General features: G+C 30.2%; 3 protein-coding genes and 1 long non-coding RNA gene across 6 annotated transcripts; 2 read left to right on the top strand and 2 right to left on the bottom strand.

Annotated features, from left to right (window-relative positions):
- Positions 1 to 2,009: 2,009 nt before the first annotated feature.
- LOC124939014 lies at positions 2,010 to 2,366 on the bottom strand. Its single transcript, XM_047479532.1, has one exon. The coding sequence runs from the start codon at positions 2,364 to 2,366 to the stop codon at positions 2,010 to 2,012; it is 357 nt and encodes a 118-aa protein (XP_047335488.1).
- Positions 2,367 to 4,092: 1,726 nt separating this feature from the next.
- On the top strand, positions 4,093 to 7,928 carry LOC124940656. Of its 2 annotated transcripts, none has more exons than XR_007099501.1 (5): positions 4,093 to 4,329; positions 4,469 to 4,588; positions 6,760 to 6,846; positions 7,243 to 7,304; positions 7,672 to 7,928. It is a non-coding gene; the product is annotated as an uncharacterized LOC124940656 (long non-coding RNA). The 2 variants fall into 2 exon arrangements; XR_007099502.1 differs by lacking the exons at positions 7,243 to 7,304; positions 7,672 to 7,928 and adding exons at positions 6,936 to 7,001; positions 7,104 to 7,224.
- A 9,683-nt stretch (positions 7,929 to 17,611) lies between these two features.
- On the top strand, positions 17,612 to 22,500 carry LOC124937555 (protein SPA1-RELATED 4-like). 2 transcript variants are annotated; one of them, XM_047477836.1, is made up of 7 exons: positions 17,617 to 18,685; positions 19,135 to 19,292; positions 19,370 to 20,261; positions 21,012 to 21,158; positions 21,268 to 21,579; positions 21,857 to 21,916; positions 22,082 to 22,500. In XM_047477836.1, the coding sequence occupies exons 1-7, from the start codon at positions 17,918 to 17,920 to the stop codon at positions 22,271 to 22,273; spliced, it is 2,529 nt and encodes an 842-aa protein (XP_047333792.1). In that variant the 5' UTR covers positions 17,617 to 17,917; the 3' UTR covers positions 22,274 to 22,500. The 2 variants fall into 2 exon arrangements, with proteins under 2 accessions (XP_047333793.1, XP_047333792.1); XM_047477837.1 differs by lacking the exons at positions 21,857 to 21,916; positions 22,082 to 22,500 and having other exon boundaries at positions 17,612 to 18,685; positions 21,012 to 21,187; positions 21,268 to 21,420.
- LOC124937556 (beta-glucuronosyltransferase GlcAT14B-like) lies at positions 22,400 to 25,018 on the bottom strand. Its single transcript, XM_047477838.1, has 5 exons — positions 24,936 to 25,018; positions 23,492 to 24,113; positions 23,334 to 23,409; positions 23,141 to 23,256; positions 22,400 to 23,056 (listed from the first exon to the last, which is right to left on the bottom strand). The coding sequence occupies exons 2-5, from the start codon at positions 24,027 to 24,029 to the stop codon at positions 22,560 to 22,562; spliced, it is 1,227 nt and encodes a 408-aa protein (XP_047333794.1). The 5' UTR covers positions 24,030 to 24,113; positions 24,936 to 25,018; the 3' UTR covers positions 22,400 to 22,559.
- Positions 25,019 to 26,000: the final 982 nt, after the last annotated feature.

Here is a 26,000-nt window from a genome sequence, read left to right as displayed (position 1 = left end):
ACAATCAAGGTATAACAAACTTTTAATACCGCAGAAAGATAAAATGGCACAACAAAAAAGATACAAACTTTTTGGTCCCAAACAAGTCAAATAAAAAATTCAAATTAGGCAGAAACTATAAGCCCCAGAAAAATAAAGTTCAAGACGTTCAAACCTTGATTCGACCGTTGAAAATATAGAGGAATTAATTACCAACCTCTCAACAAATTCAGCGCAATCAGACTTCATTTGAATCTCCGATTGTCAATTTGATGAACCTTGCGTGGTTGTAGGCGAAAATCTGCTACCAGATTTCTCTTTCTTCCTCTCCTTTAATTTTTGACTTCTTCTTATTAATGATAGTTGTTGCTCTTTAAATATTAGATCTATTAGGTTATAACATAACTCTTTAAAATATTATATTACCCTTAATGAATTAAAAATAAACTTGAACCACTATTGGGTCCTTTTTATAGTTGGGAGCCCAAACAAAACTAACAAAGTTCACTTTAATTTCATTAAGGATAATATAATATTTTAAAAGGTTATGTTATATCCCTAATAGCTCTAGTATTTAATAGAATAACCTCCAGAAAGAAAAGTAGGATGTCAAAATAAAATGGAGGCAGAGAGAGTGAAAATATAATAGATTTTCGTCTAGAGTCTGGAAGTGTTCATCAAACTGATTATCGGAGGTTCAAACGGAGTTTAATTGTGCTGAGATTTTGTCGAGATGTTAGTAACTCATTCCTCTATATTTTCAACGGTCGGATCAATGTTTGGACGTCTCGAAGTTTAATTTTCTATGGCTTAAAATTTCTGCCAAATTTGAGTTTTATTTGACTCGTTTAGGGGTGGGAAAAATTACTAATATTATAGGTAAATCGAAATACCGTACCGCAATTTATCGAAAATATTGAATTTTAAGGTATACCAAAAAAAAGGTAAGGTATGGTACCAATACCAAAATTATTGATACGGTAAAAGTATGAGATTTTTAAAATTTTAGTATATCGAGATATACCGAAATACCAAAATAGTATTTATAAATTATAATATAATATATATATATATATAATACTTATAAGAAAATAGTTAAATAAATTTTATATTTATTTAATTATAGAAATATAATTTTTGAATAATATCAAAATATAATTATATTAAAATATTATTCAATATATGTCATCTTTACTTTACCGGTAAGATTAATTTTTTTTAATTTTATATTTTTTAGGTATTAAATGTATAATATCGATACAGTACCGAAATTAAGGTATACCGAAATCAAGTTAAAGTAAATGTATGAATTTTTTATATACCGAAACAAAGGTATACTGAAATCAAGGTAAGGTAAAGATATGAATGTTTTGTATACCGAAATTTTCGGTAAAGTATAAAGTATGAATAAAATATTAAGGTATATCATACCGACTCACCCCTATACTCGTTTGAGACCAAAATGTTTGTATCTTTTTGGTTATGTCATTTTATCTTTTTGCGCTATTAAAGGTTGTTATACCTTTATTGTATATCCGACATCTTATTATAATAAAGTTTGATTTGACGTAAAATTAAGTGGTTTTTACTCCTTAATTTGAGAAGGTTTTTCACGTAAAATATTTTGTGTTCATTGTGTTATTACTTCCCGCTTTTATTTGTGTTTTATTTGCCCTTAAATTTTTCAATCAAATAGAGAATCAATTATATTTTTTTCCAACACGTGTCATGCGGTGATTCCTCAAAATTGAATGGAGCGAGGACGATAATAAAACAAATTCCTGAAATAGAATATAGCATTTCCCGCCTCACCATCCCTAATAACAATGAAGATTCCATCATTTGCGAATGACTTCCAATATGTGCATTACCATAAGCACACAAAAAAAGTTTCCAAAAGCCTTAAAATTACTTGTTTCAAATCATGAGAAGTAAATAAAAAAAATAAAAATATAACAAATTAGTTTCTCTCCCAAGTTCTGTTTTTTTTCTTATAAAACTAATGAATCAATCAATCATCATTAATCTAATTAATCATACTTCTCTCCCCATGAATAAACAACAAAAGAACCCCAAGAGAGACCTAACACAATATCACCAATAACTTGCTTGAGCCAATCACTACGAAGCTCTTCAAGATTACTTTCAAAGAAAGCTCTCCAAATCGCCATGGCAATATGAAGAAGCAAACATCCTTCTGCAAAGAAGACTTGAAACTCCCTTTCCTTCACAAATGCCACCATAAAGAGAAGAAACCCAATCGCAAAAAGAAGAAGGCCAGAGAAAGAAACAGAGGTCCGAACCAGAAGCTGGTCATGTGGGGTTGATCCAACAGCCTCATTTCCATGACCTAAAACAATGATCCCATTTGTGGAAAACACCATCATTGCTCCTGAGCTAAGAGCTATTGCAGAATGAAGCATACACAACACAAAAAAAACTGATGATTCCATACTATGTTTTCCTAAGATCTTGAGAGAAGGAAGGGGATAATTACATAGAAAATAAACTATTAAATTTGGCAATCTTTCAATGACACAATTGATTTAAATTGAATGTGTGAAGAGACAGGGAGAGATCTCATCATTTTTTTTTCTATTTTCTTTAAATAAATGGGGTTGATAAAGGAGAAGAAGAATACAAAGGATACCATATTAAATTCATCAAACATCCAATAACCTTGTTTAGAAGTGCCTATAGATAAGCAACAAACTACCTATTACCATCATCACACTAGCTAAAGAATAGGTCAATTTCTCTAGAAAAACAATTTTTGAAATGTTTAAATGAGATTTCTATCAAGACATATATATTCATGTCACACATATTAACCCCCTAAATGCTTATTAAACTTGTATGGAAGTATCAATTCATTAAACAAGTAATCTTTTTGTGTATTTTATAACTCGCTTTAATGTAAAAATCGATCCTGAAAATTTTATTAGGTAAGACTCTTGCTATTTAAATACAATGGTTGGTCTGTTTAATTAAACAATATTAATGACCAAAATAAGTCCCATATTATTATTTTAAAATAATAAATAAGGAGAAAGATAAAATTAAGAAGTAGTGAATGAATACTTCTTAAATAATTAGATAGGATACATTTTTGGTTTAGTAAGGTTGTCTATATCCATCACTTACAAATATTCAATGGTTGGGAAGGAGGGTATTATCTATACCAATCACTTCTCTTAGTTGTTAGAACACCATCTGTAACCACTTTAGTGCCTTATCATTTTTGCCAAACAAATGCTTGCAAATGGACAAAAGGTATTGTGATAAGATCACCATTGTAACATATATGTTTTATATTCTCATAAAAAAGTAAGTGGATGAGACTAATGTGTTCTCCATTAATATCGATCGACCACATTATATCCTGTTACCATTGTCTTACTAGAGAAGTCGACCAAGGTTTTACCGAGAGCGGGTGAACGACAGCAATGGCAACTGCTGCTGCCTTAAGAAGATCAATGTAACCGGATTATAATGACTTTTCAATCATTTCTATTTCAAAATATCATGTTTACCCTTTTATTAGATCCACTAGTAAAAAAAGCTTCAATAGCGACGACAAATGCCGATGGGAACAAAAGCCATCAGTATATAGCATAACAATGCCGACCCAAGAAATAGTTGTAGGTATTTAGTGGTTTAATAACGACCATTTAAAAAATCATCGGTATTTAAGGTTTAATAGCGACGACTTAAAAGTCCTCGGTATTTCAACCAATATATCGATTGTTTTGGGTCATCGGTATACCTCCTTACTTTTAAATAAAATGTGGTCTATTTAAATATATTATATATTATCAAATTAAAATACTTGTTCATTCTTAAATAAAATAACAAAGTATAATTAAAGCTTGATTGATTTTGTTTGTAATGAACAATAATTATCTCACTTATTACAACTAATTTTTAGAAAAAAATGATCTGGCCATTAGTAATTAAAATGATGATATTTTTTTTATTAATAATAAATAACCATTTTAATTATTTCTGTTAATTTTAGAAAAAATGATTTGTCCAGTAATAATTAAAATGAAAAGATTCGTTTTAATGAGTGAAAAAAATCTTATATTAAAATATTTTTCAGCTCCCTCCATTTCTTCTTTCCTTGCTCCCTGTTTCCCTCTCGTTGCTTTAACCCTTTCCTTTCTCCCAACTTTCTTTCATTGATTGATGAAACACAACAAGAATTTTTGCATTCTACAGCTATATAACTAATTACAGCTACTCCTTGCTCCTTGATCTGGCTCTCCGCTGACGGCCGCTCCAGTTCCCTGTTCCCGCAATCGCTCTCTGAACCTGCGTTCCAACCTAGCTATACACGAAGGATAGAAGGTATTTCTCTCAATTTATCGCCAAAATGGCATGTTAGTAAAACAGATCTATAAGGTTTACTACTTCTCAAACTATAAAACATAGATTAATAATCAGAGCCTTGAAATCTTTCATGACTTATGTAAACTCCCCTTTCAAGGTTCTAATCGATCGCAGTCGCATCAACGATTATTCATTGTTTACATCTGTGTCGTAAACCTGATCAACAATAACCTTTGGTGCTGTTAGAGCAGGGAAAGGGCGATTCTCGAGCTGAAAGGTAATGTCTCGATTCGTTTTGTTTTCATTTTTCTTCGCAATAATTATACATGTCCTTATGCTTAATTAGTGGAATGTTCATCTTTACGCCTATCTGATCCTTCAATTATTAACACACTTATAGACACGTTTATGGATTTCAACTGGATTTTCCTTTGATTGTTCTTTATAAATCACTTCATATTGAAGTTCTTATGCTAACTATACACACATTTTTGTAGTTCTTAATCATTGGTATATATCTAGATTAAGAATAAAAGAAACTGAGGAGACCACCACATATATTGTCATAATTCAGGTTTGGAACTAGATTGGTCAAAATCTGAAGAGCCAAAAGAGAAAGGTTAGGGCTGAATAATCATGTAGTTTCTATTAGGTTTGACTTGTTTGTGCCTATTGATGATGAGGAGACTAACTTGTTTGTCATGGAAGGTCTTTTTTTGGGATAGTCTTGCATTTTCATAATTCTGAATTTTTGGTATGCTTAGTGATAAATTTTCATTTACAATGGATGTGAATGGACATTGAACACTTGATAGATTTTTTCCTGGCTGAATTGCACTTTAGTAAACGAGAGTGAAAGATTATGACTAGAGAAGTTAAGATAAAGAAGAGTAACTCCAAGTAAAAAGAAATCAATTTCATAGAAATTATTGTGTGATGAGAGGAAGTTTTAGAATGACTAACTCCATCCTATGAATAATTTCCATCTACTATCTCAATGTTTTGGAATGTGTGCAAGTCAGATATATAGCTATGTTAGGTGATGTGATATTATTTTTTATCAAATCAAATGAAAAATCAAAGGCTCAATACTCCATGATCACTAAACTAATTAGGATCACATAAAATACATTTTTATTTTATTTTCTTTTAATGGTTAATTCAATGGGTCAAATGGGAACTTGTATCTAATTATGAGGCATTAATCATGTTATTTAATGTAATTAGACTTTAGAGAAAGAAGAAGAAAAAAGAAAAGTCTTGGAATGTTCTCTAGCTAGCCTTCCACTCTACTCCATTATAATATGATTTGCCTTTACAAATATGATATAATTACTTGATGTCCCTGCTTATACAGAATAATCTATTTACATCATTAATATATGCTTTTACATTACATTTTAGATATAATAGCCCAATCAATTTGAAAGATAATCTTATAAGAAAACTCAATACCCAATTAAACAGGAGAAGAAATTTCACTTATTTTTTATCAACCAATATGTAAAATGGAAAAACAATAAAATCAAGACTGTACATTAGTTTTGGATGATAATTTGCCTAAAATACATCTTTTGTGCATAAATTTTGTTTATATCGTGTAGTTTTATGGTATTTAAGTAGGACGACTATCCAGAAATTATGTTCATAAAATGGGTTAGGTTTTATTAAACTAAGAATGCCTTCTTTGAATCTGGTCTGTTTTTGTTTGTTTTTAGTATGTTTTGTTTGTCTAATTGATTGAGAAAATTGAATATATATATATATATATATATATATATATATATATATATTTAATATACCAAAGTAGAGAAGAACCTCCCTAACAATTAGGATGGAAAACATTCTATCATCCATTCTGACTGTCATCCATTATGATTATTTGTTGCGATTCAATATTTTCAACTCTTAAGCTTCAAAATAAAATTTTCAATAAAAATTATGAGTTCCTCTTCTCGATCAAATGAATCTTTATTGAATTACACTACAAACTGGCTCATCATCTGAGAATAGGTTAATGTACCAACCTGTTTTATGTTTTAATTACTCATGTTGTCACCTTTCTATAAAGGGGATCAATTAATCCTCAAAGACCAATTTTTTTTCCATCTTTTATTATATTTTTTTTAATACTAGTTGCTTATTATATTGTTTTTAATACTAGTTGCAAGTTATTGGTATGTGTGGACACCTCAAGTTCTTGTTAGTTATTGAGGTCAACTTTTATGCATGACATCTTATCTATAATGTTGTTAATAAGATAAAATCACTAGTCCTTTATGAAAGTGTGCCTTGTTTTATAAATTTTGTTTTTCAAAATCTCTCAACCTTTGCCAGACTGATTTAATTAATTAGTATAATCTCAATTATACATTATAAAAATTGTTGGTTTGTCATTCATATGTGTTTTAATTATTTCTATTTTCTAATGTCTTAATAGTATTTCAGGTATCCATCACCATTCTTGTCGCTGAATTTTTTTACACCATTCTCTCACTTCATCAATGCCACAAAGTGTATCGCTTCATGATAGAGGTCAGATTATTACAGCATTGTATTTTTTTATTATTTATATTACTATGAAATATTATTTTGATTATTTTAACTTGTTAACTATTTCATAGATGGGTTAATTTTGGATGATATTTAAGAAGATAATGAATAATTTTCATTGTTCAATGGATTAATAGGTATTTGTTTTTGTAATTTTTATTAGTTTAACATGTTATATAAATTTTAGTGATGTTTTCACTATTATATTGGTTGATTACAATTATTTTTTCGTATTATAGGTACATTAAATTCATAAAGATGGAGATTTTAGAAAAAAAATATTGAAGACTTGTGTTTTTATAAGTTGTAGATTGTAATTTTTTTAACATTTGATATAAGAGCACAGTTATAATAGGAATTTCAATTAACTTGAAATAGAAGGAACATGCATGATTGCTTTGGAAGGAACATGATTGCTTTGTTAGGAGTCAACAGACCGGGTATTGCTCTCTTTGCTCACTTTTCTCACATCTCTTTTCTCTCCGTTGACGTATTACATATTTAATATAGTTGATCTTTATGATTTAGAATTGATAATGATCATGAATGTTGTATTGATATTAAGATTTGAGATAGTTTATGTATCATTAGTTGTAAAATGAATATTATATAGTTGATCTTTATTGTTCAAAATTGAACAAATAGAATGATCATGAATGATATACTGATATTAGTTAATGATATGATTTATGTATCAATATATTTAAAAGGAATATTATATAGTTATATTTGTAGTTCTGAATTGATCAAATAACATATAATAGTCGTGTAAGATTTTTGTATAATTCTCTTTTGTTTTTGGTTCAGGTGGATGAAGTAGATCCAGTTTGTGTGCTTTAAGAAGAATACATTTGAAGTGTGGAGTGGATGAATTTTCTCCTGTCTTGAAATTGGTCATTTTGTTAAGACTAAAGTGATTTCGTTTTTGTTTTTGTAGTAAGGAAATAGTTGTGACATAATTACTGTTCAATGATAAGTTAGGAAATTGTTTATTAAAACCTTGAAACTAAATATTTTATAATATTCTATGTTTGTTTATGTTTTAAGAATATTATTTAGTTTGCTTTAATATTTATAAATGACACTACAAATAGGTTACTCAATGGTGAGGGTAAAAGTGGTCATCATATAATACTCTTTGGCGACGGTAAAAGTGGTCGTCATACAGTTCTTTATGGCGACAGTATGAGTGGTCGTCAGAGAATACTCTATGGCGACGGTAATAGTGGTTGTCATAGAATACTCTATGGCGACTGTAAGAGTGGTCGTCATAGAATACTCTATGGCGACTGTAAGAGTGGTCGTCATAGAGTCCTCTATGACGACGGTAAGAGTGGTCGTTATAGAGTATTTTAAGGCGATGGTAAAGGCCGTCGGCTTAGAGGGCTTTATGGTGACGGTACAAAAATGGTCGGTATATGTGCTTTTGGGCAATAACGACAAGGGCATTGCCGACGACTGGCGACTGCCTTTTTACCGTCGCAAATTATTTATAGCGACGATTTATATCTCAATGCCGACGACCCCTACCGTCGTTATTGGACTTTTTTTTACTAGTGATCATCCAAATCTATTAAGATCTATTTCAACAACACATATTTTTCTTGTTCATTGTGACAACTTATAATATCTTATTTTTCTTCAATTCATTTTGATATATAAGTTTTTTCATCTAGATAATAGTTCAAAAAATGAATAATGTTTATAAATTTACAATTAGTTTAGAATATAATTTAGATCATTATCATTCTTTTTTACATGCATGATTAAAAAGATTTCATTACCAAATAAAAATAAATAAATCACAATTACTTTAACATTTTTTTTATGCATATCATGGATTCCTCAACATTCAACTAGCAAGTCAACTGAAAATTATTATTTTTTTTTGGAAAACGATTCAATCTCACTTAATCAATGACGTACGTAGATTATTATTAATTTTTTAATAACAATATGCTAATAAATTGAATCATTTTTTTTAAATTTTAAACTACCAAGTTGTTTGTACATGTTATCAATAGAGGGCTAGATACCATGCACTAATAGTAATTTTCAATATTATTTTATCCGTTAATCCCCAGACATTACAAATTAAGAAACAAGAAATTTAATCTTTAGGTCTTTTAAAAGTAAAAAAGTAAGGTTTTGAAAGGAACAAGAAATATACTCATCGGTCTTGGCGTGTATGAATGAATCTCTCTATTTACGGTCGCTTTTTCTATTCGTCCATCGTGACTAAAATAGCAATATGGGTCACCGTTGCATCATTATTTTATGTTACATTATTCAATCTTTTTCAGTATCATACTTTATATTAAGGAATTAAACCATTTTATTATTTTGTAAGGACTAAGATGGAGTTATTTGAATAGCTTGGTAGGTGGTTATTTTTAAATATTTGATATAGTCAAATCAAATTATTTGAGTATAAAATTTCATTATGTAAAGATGGATATATTGAGAATAAAAATTGCTCTTAAATTCTTAAAGGTCCATTAAGATTCTTAGTGAAGATAACGGTAGTTTTTATTGGAAAAGATTGTGCTGAGTTTTAAGATGTCTATTCAGATTTATTTTTTTGGGTTGAAATATTTTTTATAATGTTATTTTGATTGATAATAAATATATATAGGGGTGTTCAATATTTGGTCTAACCGAATATCCGACCGAATTCGAATAAACCGAATTCAAATTTCATTTTCGGTTTTCGAATCGAATTTCAAACCAATTCGAATTCAAATACGGTTTTCGAATTGGTTTCGAGTTTGAGTTTCAACTCGAAAATCAAACCGAAAACCGAATTCATTTTTTTATTATTTATTATTCCAAACTTAGCTTAAGAAAAAGTTTAAATAATCAAATTAGAATATTTTGAACTCAAGATTTAATAATAATAAAAAAATAACAAAAGCATCCGTGGTCTAGTGGTACAATAGTACCCTGATGCGGTACAACTCGGGTTCAATTCCCGGCTGGTACTGGCTAAAAAAAATAACAATTCAAATAAACTGAACTGAGGAACTCGAATAACCCGAAAACCGAACCGATGAACACCCCTAAATATATGCGAAAGGATATTGTTTTTTCATAATGTGTTAAAAAAGAGGTGGATACAACATCTTATATTTGAAGAGTTATGTGAAATTTGACTGGGATCCAATTAGTTATGCCGGAGACCGTTGGTTTGGTGGTTGTTAGAAGACATGTATCGAGTCGAATATAAGAACAAGACTAAAAATATGAGTTTTATAATCCTATTATTTTTAGTGAACTATCTGAATAGATAAAAAACGGAGAATATTTAACCACCAAAATAAGTGGTTAAGTTTATTCATATTATTGTTAAAATAAGGGGTTAGATAGTAGAAACACGATGATTTATTTCGGAACCTCTTCTTCTTGAGAACATGTTTTCTGTTTCTTCATGGTTTACAAAAAAATAATAGTTCTTATTTTAGTAAGGTAAAAAAATAGTATTGATAGGTACTTAGTTATCAGTGTGTTTAGTTCAGTTATTATCTTATAAAATTGGCTTTATTATATTACAAAAATTCAAATATAATCAATTAATGTTTAATCAACTTTTTCATCAATTTTAATTCACTCAATTTAATAATCAAAATATTAAAATAATTTTTATTTAAAAAAAAATATCACTATATATTAATATTATTCAAGTACATTTTTATAAAATAAAAATAAAAAATCATTTTTTTTTAAATCTCAACTCTGGTTCTCCTTTAGATTTTCAAAAAAACCCAATCAAAATCAATTTTCAAATCAATCATTTCTCAACAATCACATCACTCATTTCATTAACCAAAATATTAAAATACTCTCTATTTTAAATTATTATTTTTTAATTTATTTATATATATTAGTATCCTTTAAGTCTTTTTACCAAAAATAATCATCATTTCTTCAAAATCATCATCAATCATTATTTATTTTCTCCATCTAAATTAAAAAAAAAAATGAATCCGAACCGTGCCAACTAAAAAATAATTGATAGGTTATTCAAATCAATCAGTCCAGAAAATCAATCAGTCCCGAATAAGGACTCGTGTTAGATTATTATTAATGGAAAAAAAAAAAAAATCTAAGGATATAGTCTTTTTATATATTTCACAACCTGTAAAGCTATTAATGCATATATTGTTATTGGACAACAAATTATACGTCCAGTCCAGTAAGGATATATAATATTTATACCGATTAGTCAAACAATAAATTACTATTAAATTCATCAAGTTCAATGTATTCAGTTTCAATTATGAAATATAATAAAACTTTACAATAGAAAATACAAGATTGATTAAATAATTAGACCATGTAATTAGATATTGTAAATTACACTACACATTTTACAATGAACGGTAAATGAGAATAAATGTTAATTAGATAATTTGAGTAATCAATATTATTAATGACTCATTGTGATTCTTGAATTTTTACTGAATTAATAGTTTGTTTAACATTCTCTTTTAAATGAAATAGGGTGACACACCCTAATTTTTTCTCAAAAAAAAATCAAATTTATTAGAGGGAAGCTCTGTAGTGAAATACCAACAATGTGATCATGTGAAAAGATGAATTAAATTGGTGTGGTCTTTTCTAGCAACACACTCATGAACAAAAATAAGATGATGTTCTCATATTCAGAACGGATCTATGTAAGGATTTGAGTGGACTAAAGTTAGAGCGATCATACAGGCCAACCCATGGTGGGGCGAGTCTATCCACCAAAACCCATCGTTTGACGGGTCGACGACGGGTCGACCCACCATCTCGGCGGGCTGAAAATCCCCAACCCAAGGTGGGTTGCGGGTTAGGCGGACCAGCCCGCATGTTGTCTCACTACAAATAAAAATCATTAATAGTTCTAGAAAACAAGAGTTCAAGAACATGATCAATTAGTCATAATACACACCAAATAAGAGTACTCTTGTCTATAGTTACACATTAATTGACCAAATAGTTCAACAAAGTAACTAAACTTTGAAAAATTCATAAAATAGAAATTTCAGTAAAGTCAACATTCTTTAAATATCATAAATCGAGATATAATTCATGTCAAATACTTCTCCTTCATCGCCTTTCTCATCAATGTCTGCATCAACATCCTCTAGAACATTTGATCATTGCTTGAACAATATTGATGTAACTATTACGTTGTCTTCTTAATTTTTATCCATATATGAAATACACAAAAATAAAGGTAGTTAAAAATTCAAATCAAAATAAACTAATATATGAAGTCACAAGTCACAAATAAGTCAAGAACATAATTAAAAATTTGTAAATAAAATTACCGATAGAATATCCATATAACCAATTGCGAGTACAAATAAGATAGCTTGCACATTTTCAGGAAGAGTGGAACTTCTATACTTGGTAAGCACCCGAGCACCAATGGAAAAAGCTGATTCTGATGCAATAGTAGTTATAGGAATAGCCAAAACATCACATGCCATAAGTGAAAGGATTGGGTACCGATTATTTTGATTCTTTCAATGCTCCAAAACATCCAAATCTTGATAATATACAAATTCAAGTTTTGGCTCCTCCAAATAGAGATCCAATTGAGATTTTTCAGCACTTGTAATTGTTTGGCTCTCATATGCCATCATTTCTTACATTAAGTAATCGGCGACCGATAGGCGAAGTATTGAGTATTGACTGCTGTAGTGTTGTCTGGGAGAGAAAAAAAACTAAGGCTATGCGGCATATGCCTATAAGGCTATAAATCATATTAGATTTTTTTTGCCAACCCGCGGGTCAACCCAAGCCCGACCCACCTAAGCCCGCGATTCGAGCGGGCTGGCCCGTGTAGGTCCATTTCCAAATGGGCTACTAATATTTCAACTCAACCCGTCTAAATTGTTTGGCGGAGCGAGCCAACCCAACGGGCCTAACCCAAATTGACGGGTCTAGCTGAAGCCCATCAAAAAAAAATTTACGGTTAAAATTTGATATTACCCCCCTGAGTTTTTAAAATTTTTTAATAAAATTTACTATTTTGTTTATTTAATTATTAAAAACTGATAAAATTTAACTTTATTTACTCGTATTATCTAATTTTTTTTTATTATTTATTTAAGCCCATCCTAAATTTTTTTAAGCCCACCCCACCACCGAATCTTGAGTCTGTTCCTCACATCACATGGTGGGGCACATTTAACAATGACGTGTAATTCGTCAAAAAGGAATTGTAACCAACAGAGTTCTGTTGTGGCATAAGAAAATACACGATATTCATACTCAGTATTGGAACGATTTCCTTTTAAAGTTCTAAGAGATAAAATCATCTCCGATGATTCTGCATCAGAGTACGTTATAAAAGTTATCAACGAAGATGAACAAATAAAGAACTCGTGATACGGGCATGTTTAAGGTAAATAAGAAAATGATTGGCTTCCACCCAATGAGTTATAGTGGAAGCATGCATAAATTGACACGCTCAATTAACAACAAAAAAAAAAGTTCAAGTTGAGTGAGAGTGAAGTGTTGAAGAGCTTCAATGATACTACGATAAAGAAAAGGTCACTTAGTAGATCATCATCGTGTTTGGACAAAGATGATCCACAAAGTTCAACAACATGAGTATCCTTACCATTATTCTCCTATCTTCATGTGATCACACGTGTCAAAACTTGTGTTATTCCCAACGTCAATTTTGTATTTCTCACAATTTCTACACCCACATGTTTACCACTGCCAATGAAGATCCTCAATGGCGTTCCATGATATTTGAATTTAATGCTTTTATTCAAAAATAAGACGTGGTTTATTTTTTTTTAAAACCACACGGAATATTATTGGATGTAAATGGATCTTAACTCAAACAAATAGTTGATGACTCCATTGAACGTCACAAAATCCATTTAGTTGTACAAGTCTTCTATCAAACAAGAAGACGTTTACTACCTAGAAATATTTAATCATATTGTAAAAGATACTACCACTCAACTATCTTATTCTTGTTATCATTCATCAATGGTCAATTCATGAATTCGATGTTAGCAATGTATTCTTACAAATACATTGAACCAACCCTTCACTAGAGGTATATATGTCTTAAACCCCTAGTTTTACACATTCTCACTACCCTAACCATGTATTCAAACCTTACAAAACTTTATATAGTCTCAAATAAGCCCTCTTTGAATGACATTCCACATTAAAATCATCATTCTCTCAGTTTTCAAAAATCCAAAAATGATACAACCTAATTCTTATATCACTCTCCCAAAATTACATCATTTTTCATGTTTATGTGGATGATATCATTTTTCATGTTTATGTGGATGATATTATGTTCACTATCAACTCCTCTTCTCACATCTGTTCCACCGTTACTCAACTCAACCATGTTACTCAACTAAACCATCACTTTCCACTTAAAGATTTAGGACCTCTTCATTACTCCTCGGGAGAGAAGTCCATCGCACATCCTTTGTCATTGTGTCTCTCAAACCAACATACATATAACTTTTAACCTAAAAAAAATCTCAAAAACGGTTAACACTTAACTATATGAATCTCAATTTTATTTGTTGATGCTACATAAATACAGTTTTAAATGCGTTACCTCCCAATTTTATAAACCTAGTCATATTAAAAACAATTTAAATTAAAAACAAAGCATTGATTTCATATATGTTATCGATTTTCTTGTTCATATAATGATTTAAATACTAGGAAAGAAACAAACTACAATACTAAGAACAAATTATGATTTCGTCCTTAAGAATATATCAGTTTTCGTCAACGAGAGTTGTGCTTCGCTTCGCAAAAGTTGGATCGGGGCTTGAAGGTACAAACAGATGAGTAATTTTATAGCGTTTTGGTTTGAAAAAGCTCATTTCACGTTGAGAGATATAGGAATACGAGGACGAGAATGATTTTCTGAAGATGTTACCGAAAATTGTAGCAAGCGGGAAACCCTTTTTCAGCAATTTTATTTTATTTTCTCATTCCATCTATCATGTTGGATTCGCTACATTTCGCTGCCTCAATTATTTCTCTATTTTTATGCATACACAATTTAATATTTAATTAAAAATATATACATGTGACAATCCTAATATATTCATTTCAATAATGGTGTTTGTCTTCACATTGTCAATGTTAATAATATCGGGATTGGGTTGAAACTTGGGAGCTTTCATGTTGACGTAATAAGATAGAAGAAAGGATATATACAAGAGCCTTATACAGCATATTCATATAGCACCTATTTGATTTGGTAAGAACGAGAAAATATATCTTGAAAAAAATACAAGAAAGAAAAAAATATTTTCTCTTTCTTACCAAATCAAGTAAGTATTGTATGAAGGTGTTGTATATATCATTTCTCATAAGATAATTAAAACTAGTAATATTTGGATTTTGAACTATATATATTAATTAGTTTTGTTTTATTAAAACTTTCATAATCCATGTTATATAATAATAATATATTATTTAAGACTATTTTGATAATCATTTTATCTTAATAGTTCTGTAGTTTAGGAGGCTTACTCTTATAATTTTATTTTGATTATTTACTATATCATAACTTTTAATATGAACTAATTTTCAGCATTGTCTTTTATATCAACTCTTAAATATTAGTTAAATATATATATAATATATGTGAATATATCTTTGCCCTTTGTATATGATTTTCTTAACAAGTTTATTTAGATTATTCTTATATTTATTTATGTCTCTTATTGAAATAATTACTCCTTATCTACGGATGAATTGATATTTTTCACAAATTTTACGAACAAATTTTTTTTTTCCATATTTTTCATTCCTTACCTTCACTCTGAATTAATTTATTGAAAATAATTGATTTATTGAATTTAAGTTTTGAAATTCTAGACTATTAGAACGTTTATTTATAGAAAAATCGATATCTATTGTTATGATAATTTTCAATAAAAAAACGACTCAAATGAGTGTTTGTTACATTTGTTCTAAATTTGATTTTATTAATAATCTAATTATAATTTACTTGAATATTCTCATTTAGGATTAATTTTTTTCAATTTATAAGTGTAAATAAGTCAATTGCATAGTAAATTGTTAGAATAGTTTTAACGAATAAGATATCGTGTATAAATAAAATCAAACATATTTAAGCTTTTATTAAATAAGTGATAATTTGAAAGAAAGTAGAATGAAAAACTATAACGATTAAAAATATTAAACACTAGATATTAACAATGCTAGGTAAAAAATTATCTAAGCATTTAAATAATAAGTTGAATGATTCATCAATTAAATAACTTTTTTTCTTTTCTTTATATGTTGGAGGCTAGCATGAACATTCGTTACATTCATTTCAATTTAAAGCGTTATAAATGAGAATCGAACTAGTAACATTTAATCTCTTAAGAACCACTCTTAGCACCTGAGTTATCTTAGTGAGTTAAAAACACATAAAAATTTATTAGCAGTCTAGATTCATTGTGGGATGGTTTTTCGATTAGATTTTGGGATGATATTTGGTGTAGTGTCAAAAGTCTAACTACGACATATTCGGAGCTTACTTCCATTGCTATATGTAGAAATGTCACAATTAAGGACATGTTGATCATCGGTCTAGTGGTTTCGCTAGCGGAATTAGATATATAAGGAGATTAAACATTATGCAGACTTCGTCTCATAATAGAGTTTTACTTCTGGTAGGACGCAAACAAGTGTCACCGTCTGAACGAGACGTTATGCATTCGCAATATATGGATAGTTTTCATGTGGGACATTGCTACAAGTTGTTTGCTAAGAATATTCTATATAATTTTTGTTGAAAAAACTTTGAGAGTCAAAGATACCATCTAAGATCTCGTTTTTTGGATGGAGCGTTATTCATGGTGGAATTCTAACGGATGATATGTGCATGAAAAAATGTTATATTATGGTTACTCGTATGTGTCACAAAGAGGTTAAATCGACAACTCACTTACTTTTGCATTATCGATGGATGACTAGTATTTAGAGTCTTTTGTGGAGTATTATTGAGATCCATTGGGTGATTATGAGTTTTTAGGTAGTTGTTAGAAAATTTGGATTGGTGAATTATCTGGTTGGAAGGAAATCGTCGAACTTTTAATGACTATAGTTGTCTGATGCATATCATTCATAATACTATTATTATGATGCTTTATAAGATTAGTTCAAAAAAATCAGTAAAGTCTGTCGGAGAGTTAATCGTTATTTTCGAAAATTTACGAGCTCGATAATTTATTAAGTACCGTTATTTTCGAAAATTTACGAGCTAGAATTTATTAGTAGAACGATTTTGGAAAATGAGACAAACCATTATAACTTTTACTGTAGCACATTAAAATCCTAATAAGAAAATACAAAATAAAGAGTTAGTAAAATAATGTAAAATAAACATAGCTTTTAAAATATGGTTTGAAGAAGGTCATCACTTCTTTATGCTTTAAATATTAGGTTAAGTCTAAGGACAGTATCTTGACACGTAAAAGAAAATAATAAAATAAGTGTGGGATTGAAGATAACGAGGATTTTCAAAAGAAATAGTATTAAATTAACGATCTTTCCTCTTCCAAGCAAGTATTTTTCTTCTTTTTGAAATTGTTTTGATTTGTCGTCTTCTCGATCATACTGTTTAATCAGAGAAAATATTCGATCAATTTATGAGGTTGAGATTTCAAGTAAATGGTTTTGATATTTGTGGTTCTCCTTCTTCCTTCCACCTGTCACTAGTCCAAACTCTTTCTAATGGTGGTATGATCTCTCTAGTAAGTAAACCCTCATCTTCATCTTCTTCTCTCTCCACTCACTTTTCCCCATTAACACGAATTTTGAGTTTTGGGTTTCGAATTTTGAGGTTGATTTTGGAATCTTTCGCGTTACGGCCTTACGGGTTCATCTGGGAATCATCGCTCTAACTAATATATAATGCAAAGCTAAGGTTTTTTTGATGGGGGGAAGACAGTTCTGTCCTGCATGTCCGACATGTGATTTCTCGATCGTAATGGAGGAATTATGAGTACAAGGGGATAGAACTATTATGGCGATTGTGACTTAGATGGATGACGGCGGTTTTGTAATGGAAGGTTCTGGTTCTAGAGGATTCAATACTTCATCCGTCTCCGGCGGTGGTAGACGGCGGTTTCGTACAGGAAGGATTAGGTTATCGGACGATTCTTGGTTCTCACAAGGTAAGAAAGATAGAGATCATCATCATCATAATCAGCAGCAGCAGGATAATAGGGATTTGATCATAGCTCACAGAGATTTCGATAGAGCAAGGCTGGGTCTCTCCGGAGTTAGCTTGGATGAGATATCAGTGGATCCAGTCGTCCGATCAATAAAATGGAATGATATCAGCCTTAGACATTGGCTAGATAATCCAGAAAGAACAATGGATGCTGTTGAATCTCTTCACATCTTCTCTCAAGTGGTTGAGATTGTTAACTTAGCTCATATGCAAGGAGTTGTAGTTCACAATGTTCGTCCTTCTTGCTTTGTCATGTCTTCTTTCAACCGCGTCTCTTTTATCGAATCCGGTTCCTGTTCTGGTTCTGGTTCAGGTTCAGGTTCAGAATCTGGGTCGGATTCAATGGATGATGATGGGTTAGCTGAATTGAAGTCATTTCCATTTAAGAATCGCGATTTGGAGGAGCCACAATATCAAAATGGAGTTTCTCAAGTTGAAACCAATATTGGTTCTAGTTTTCCTATGAAGAAGATATTGATTATGGAAACCAATTGGTACAACAGTCCTGAAGAAGCCAATGGGGAATCAAGTTCTTGTGCTTCTGATATCTATAGACTTGGTGTTCTCCTCTTTGAGGTTGGCAAACTTTTACTCAATTGCTTCAAAATCTGGTTTTGTTTTCATAACTTTTACAATAATCTTGTTTTGCTTCCTTAACTTGCACTTTTGCTACTTACAACATGCATCAATATAGCCTGTTACTTCCTAAACATTAAAAAATGGGTCAAATAACTTTTTGTGATAATTTATTAGAAAGTTAGCAATATATATTAGTCAGTGATTGATTCATGAGATTAAGGTATTGCAACAATTAGATATGATCTAGATTTTCTTCATTTTGCATAAACCAGCCCTTTTTGGTTGTTCAACAAACAATTAGATATGATTCATGAAGTGATGGCAAAGAGAAATTTGAAGTTGTTCTAACTATGCCAATACAAACTTTCCAATATTTCAAAAAAAAAACACAAAAAGTTTAGATCGTTTAACTTATGGGTAATTGGTTTGGTTTTACTGATTGACAGTTATTCTGCACCTTTAACTCGTCGGAAGAGAAGTTCTCAACCATGTCTAGTTTAAGGCATCGTGTTCTTCCACCTCAGTTGCTATTAAAGTGGCCAAAGGAGGCCTCTTTTTGCCTATGGTTATTACACCCTGATCCTAACAGTAGGCCAAAAATGGGGTATGTGAATCTTTCTATTCATACCTTAATTTTATTTGATTTTGCATGAAATGAATTGGTTTATTGCCTCTTAACAGCGAGTTACTAGAAAGTGAGTTTTTGAACGAACGAGACAATATAGAAGAGCGTGAAGCAGTAATAGAGATTCGTGAGAAAATTGAAGAGCAAGAGCTATCACTCGAGTTTCTAATGTTGCTACAACAAAGAAAACAAGAAGTAGCAGATAGTTTAAAGGACACGGTTTCCTTCATAACTTCTGATATAGAAGAAGTCCAGAAGCAGCAAACTATTCTTTTGAGAAAACGTGGTCATGATTCTCATGAACAACAACAACTACCCGATAAACAATCAGATGATGATCGGCCAATAAAGAGGCACCGGTCAGGAACTCAAATCTCCGAAGAAAACCATCATTTAGATAACCAAGAATGTTCACTCTTGGCCGGAAATTCAAGGCTGATGAAGAATTTCAAGAAACTAGAATCTGCCTATTTTTTAACAAGGCAAAGGCTTGTTAAGCAGTCAGTTACAAGAAATTCTCAAATAAATAGCGAAGGAATTAGAGGATCGGTTGTTGCCAGCGAGAGGAGTTCGGTTAATGAACTACCTATAAAGGGTCGGAAACTAAAATGCAGAGAAAGCGGTTGGATTAATTCGTTCCTCGATGGTTTGTCCAAGTATCTTTCTTTCAATGAAGTGAAAGTGAAAGCAGATTTGAAGCAAGGGGACCTTCTCAACTCTTCTAACTTGGTTTGTTCTCTTAGTTTTGATCGCGACGGTGATTTTTTTGCAACGGCTGGAGTTAATAAGAAGATCAAAGTATTTGAATACAACTCGATCCTCAATGCTGATCGTGATATTCACTATCCGATTGTCGAATTGGCTACTAAGTCCAAGTTAAGCAGTATATGCTGGAATAGTTATATTAAGAGTCAAATTGCTTCGAGTAATTTCGATGGCGTGGTACAGGTACAATTTATTGGCGTTTATTATAGTTTTTTGCAATATTATTTGTGTTATTTTGAAAAAAATCTGTTATTTTTTTAAAAATCTAGTTTGAAAAAAAAGGATTATTTAGGGTTGTTTGGGTTAAATGATTTAAATTATGTGTGTCTATTATAGTTTATTGAATTTTTTTTTTATGAAAATGTTGATTATTTTTTATGTTGTTTTGGTTAATTGACTAACTTGTTTGATCATGGGTTATTTGAGAAAAATAAGGTAGTAGATTTATTATGGGTTAAATTACTAAAATGTCTGTTTATATTTAAATTTTATAAAAAAATAAATTTGGGATAATTTTATATTTATTAATGATTTGATTGTGGATTAAACAAAAATTTATTACAAAAAATTTAAGTAACTCATGATCTAACCTAACTCTAAAATATATTTTGTATTTAATATTTTAAAATTTTATAAATATAAAAATAAGGGTTTAGTTGATATTAAGTGGTCATTGGATTTATGAAAGGATAACCCTTCATCAAACTATTTTTCAATTGAAATAAGCCAGTTTATTTTATTTTTTTAAGTTTGTTTGATTAAAAAAGTGTATTATTGGAACTCAATGATTGAAATATTATTGTATTTAATGTATTAAAATCTTATTAAACTAAAGTAAACATATTTTAGTCGACGATTAAATATATTCCAATTGATGATCGATAACCCTTCACGATTTCTGATTATCTTTTAATTTTGGTAAAATATTTTCAGGTATGGGACGTCGCGAGAAGTCAAGAGTTTATGGAAATGAGAGAACACGAAAGGCGGGTGTGGTCGGTTGACTTCTCATCAGCTAATCCAACAATGTTAGCCAGTGGGAGCGACGATGGAACCGTTAAACTATGGAATATCAATCAGGCAAATTCTATCAGCTTTGACAAATAAACGTACTGTTGTAGTCTATTATTATTGAATTGAAGATTTGGTTCACGGTTTGTAATAAGTCTTATTCTTATGTTGGTTATAGGGAGTGAGCGTTGGAACCATAAAGACGAAGGCCAATGTCTGTTGTGTTCAGTTTCCTGTTGATTCTGGACGTTCTATTGCATTTGGTTCGGCTGATCATAGGATTTATTACTATGATCTCCGAAACATTAAAATTCCCTTATGTACGTTAGTTGGGCACAACAAAACAGTTAGTTACGTGAAGTTTGTAGACTCTACGACTCTTGTTACCTCGTCAACTGACAACACGATGAAACTTTGGGATTTATCTTCGTGCAATTCTCGGGTCATCGACAAACCTCTTCAATCCTTTACAGGTCACACTAATGTTAAGGTATATTATTTGTTCTTACTTATTTTGTTTGTATCTATATTCAAATGAGATGTCATATTTAAAAAAAAATACATTATTTGTAAACACTTATTTTTGTATGGGCCCATTTGAAAAACATTGTATGGGTCTTGATTTGCATCAAAATGAAAAATCAATAATAAAATTTTGAAAATCTAAAATGTTTTCCAAATTAATAGACTTGTAAGTGGTAGAACACAAAAACTAAACATTGCAATGCTTGATCTTTACTAATACATGTTATGTTTTTCTTTTACAGAATTTTGTTGGTCTGTCTGTTTCCGACGGGTATATAGCTACGGGTTCGGAAACAAACGAGGTACTTTCCATTTCTCTAAATATCGTAGCTACTACTTTCTTGTTGAGAAAAATTCATTCAATATTTATAAATATCTTGTAAATAAGAGTCGTTTAAGCATAAAGATAAAAGGTATTTGGAGATTTTCAGGCTACTAATTGATTTTCCTTATTTTGAATTTGACAGGTTTTTATCTATCACAAGGCGCTTCCAATGCCCGCATTGTCATTCAAATTCGGAAGCACTGACTCTGTTTCGGGTGGTGACGAACCAGATGAGGCTGCCCAATTCATCTCGTCTGTTTGTTGGCGTGGGAAATCACCCACTTTAGTTGCTGCAAATTCAATGGGTAATATCAAGCTTCTCGAAATGGTATAATCCAATGATGGATTCGGTCGAATTCAGAGTTCGGTTTGCGGAAATCTGCTTTGTAGTGTGAATTGTTTCGTCACAAGATGTTGTGCCAACCAAGCAAGACATTTTTTTGGCAAATAGATTAATATATATAATGTGATTGTAGATAAAAGAAATGCTCAAATTTATTAACTATCATTTTCTTATGTTTTCTCATCTAGACTAAATATCAACTATAAAAATTCTCCCCCCATGATTAATCAAATGATAAAACAGAAATAGAATATATTTTTTCCTAAACAATATTGCCTTATAACTGACTTTTACATAAATTGGGCGCCAACATTAACCCATTGATTTTCCTAATAAGCCTCAATGCTCCTTTACCTGGTCTAATCTGAGTTATGTTTCCAATTCTCGAGCATTGTGGTTTACCCGCACACCATCCTCCGGGCGTGAAACTATTATTCCTTCGTCTTAGCAGCTCCTTGTCGATCTTATCCAAAACGGGATCATTCCTTTTGAATTTGCGAGCAAAAGCAGCACCACTTGCGAATATCTTGGCTGTGTCGTTAATATTGAGAACATGTGGATGCTGCTTTGGAGGATTGTCCCAAGCAATGTAGTGCATGTCGTGATTCACCACTGTGTGTGCGAATTCTGGAGCGTTGCATATAACCGTATGAAAATATCCTTCGGGTGAAGACAAAAAGTTTGTGTAATACATAAGTAATGTTCTCGGAAGATTGTCCCAACCCCATATTATGTATTCCACAAATGAACGCGAGAGGATCATCCACGCCGAACCTGAAATGGTCAAGCGCGAAAAATTCAAATTCCATTTCAGCAATACGGGTTAAAAAGGACAAAGACAATAGAGCGATTTCAAACCAGTAAACAGTTTGAAAGCGGTTGGTAATGTCCTCTTCCGGTTAACTGAAAATAGATTTTGTTTCCTCGAGTGGTAAAGCCCGGCGTCAATAATTAAAGGTTTCGCTCTAACATCCCTGAAAATGAGGCGTGAATAGAAAATTCTAACACTAGTTTTCCAAATATTACGACGAATTTGAGAGAAATAACGTACTCTTTCCAACCAAGATTGCTAGTATACTCGATGAAGTTCAATTCCCGGCTTAAATTAGAAAATGTATAGATAAGATCTGAAATAAAAAAAACACAAAATGTCAGTAAAATCAAAATGACTATTTAGCAAAAGAAAATAAACAATAGAAAGTGACTTACCATCTTGTGTTACAAGTGGATAATCTGAAGCACTAAGATTAATAAACCAATCCCAATCTTTACTTCTCTTGAGAAGAATAGCACAAGCATGTAGAGTATTTGCAACCATTGTAGGTCCTCTATATGTAACCATATTAGCTTTTGAATTCATGTAAACATTTCCAAATATCGAAAAGGTTGGATCTTTTTCAATTCGAGAAGCAAGTTTCAACCTCTCTATTAATGGGGATTCGAGGTCCAAATGAACCACATAATGGTTCAAAGGATGATAAATGCTTTGAAGTGTTCTCCATAACTTCTCCATGTCACCTCTAGAACCGGAAATCAAGTAAGCGAAACGAGGATTTCGAGGGGGATCGATACTGTGAATTTGATCATTTGTATTGACAACTGAAAATATCGAATTGATTGTTCTCAAGGAAGATACCAAGCCCATATTGAATGATGTTACCACAAGGACAATGCATATAACCGAAGTTATCACCACTGGAAATACCCATTTCTTCTCCAAGTTTACATATCCCATTTTAACAAACATGAAAACACCTTTCTGATTGATTCTAACAAATGGGTATTTGATCCAAAAACACCTTTTAGATGAACTCTAATTCTTGGGAAAGAACTGTCAAATTAAAAAGACAAAAAATCAAGTTTATAAATTATAATATCCAAAAATTTGATCCCTCAATATTGTTAACAGCTAATTTAAGTAAACAAAAATGTTTTAATAGTTAATTTTATTTTTATTTTTAATTTAAAAAGTCAACACAAATTTATAGTCATAACTTAAAGACCTTGCTGAGAATATTAATTCTACCCACTTAACACTTCATTAACTTTATTTTCAATAACTTGAATCAGTCAAAGATTATTAGAAAATAATTCTCAAACAAAGACACGATGAAAAAAAAAAAAAAAAAAATTCGGAAACTAAGAACGAAGACTCGAACAAAAGACGTTTACAACATGAGTTTATGCGCTCTACCACTGGATATTCGAAAACACTATCATGATATATATCAAGAACATGGGTTTTCAATTAGATTTGTAAATCTAGAAACAAATCAAACAAGTTTATTTTCTATTAATTTATCTAGATATCATATCCCTGATCACTGTAATATTCACTAAATCAAAATATTATAAAAATCAAAAATAAAGTGAAACATCAAAAAGAAATGAACTTTTTTCATAATCAAAACAAACTGCAAAAATGCAAGATGTTCATGTTAATTCATCAGAAATTCAGATTAACAATCAATCCAGACCCAGATTAAGAAACAAGAGAATACATATGACAGTGAACATAAGAATTGAACCTGAAACAATACCCACCATTGAAACCTAATGAAGATCAACAATAGAAACAGAGGAGAATGGAGAAGAAGAAGAAGATAAGAATGGAATCCAATTTTCATTAGAAATTAATTAAGGCGTTACTTACTTGGATTATGGCCGTTTTCATAAGGCAAAATGGAGAGAGAGAGAGAAAGCAGAGATTTGGAATAGAAAATTACAGAACTTGGAGTTTGGGGTTCTTGCCTTTACTCCTATTTTTTCATTCTTGTTTGGTTTTTTTAAAGAGATTATCAAAATTTTGATTCGGAAAATTTGCTAATTTTTGGTAAAGATATAAATATATATAATAATAAAATGTATTTTTACATTTAGTAGATGATTTGAATTGATTATATAACTTATAAGAAATTTAATGAAAATATATTAAGTTATTTAAAAATGGTTAATAACCATTATTGGTACTTGAATTATATCAGTGGATAAATTGTTTAAATAACTATATACAAAAAAATTATTAGAGATTTTTTTTTTTAATTTTTAAAAGTTAGTACTATCTCACTTTAATTTAAGTATGAGAATCACATCATTTAGATATCAAATTTTGTCACTTAAATTATTTGAAGAATGGGTTATTTTTAAATAATTTATTTTTTATATTTATAATTATTATAATAATAATTTTATTTTAATTGGAGTACAAAATAATATTATAGTAATTCAATTAATTTAAAACTAAAAAAACTAAAATTTTCAACTAAAATTGAATAATTAAACATAAAACAAGCTCTCTACATAATTATATTTATAAATTTAACACAAATAGTCAATTCTTTTTTGTTTATTTATTATTTATTTAATGATATTAAATTGTAAAATTGGAGTCTCCTTTGGGGTCAATTGAGATATGAGACCTATTTTTTTCAAACTTTAGAAATTAAGATTTGTATTTTTGTTAATTAAAGTTATAGAAATGTTCTAAATTCTAATGGACCCAAAGAAAGAGCAAACAAATTGAGAATTCTTTTATTTAAAGGAATGTTGAATTTATTTTCGGAAATTTTACAAATACTCAAAATTAAACAAACTCCAGTAAATAAGATGTAATTTAGTCTTTAAGGTTCTTATAAAATTAATTAATTAAAATACCTCTTACTTTAAAAGAATATATATTTTTAATCCTATTTTTTGTTCAAATAATTTTAATTTTTAA

The sequence above is a fragment of the Impatiens glandulifera genome, chromosome 5 (genome assembly GCF_907164915.1).
Source record: "Impatiens glandulifera chromosome 5, dImpGla2.1, whole genome shotgun sequence".
Classification (NCBI taxonomy): Eukaryota; Viridiplantae; Streptophyta; class Magnoliopsida; order Ericales; family Balsaminaceae; genus Impatiens; species Impatiens glandulifera.
Note: the sequence above shows the minus strand (reverse complement) of the source record. Positions and strands in the feature narration are given on the sequence as shown.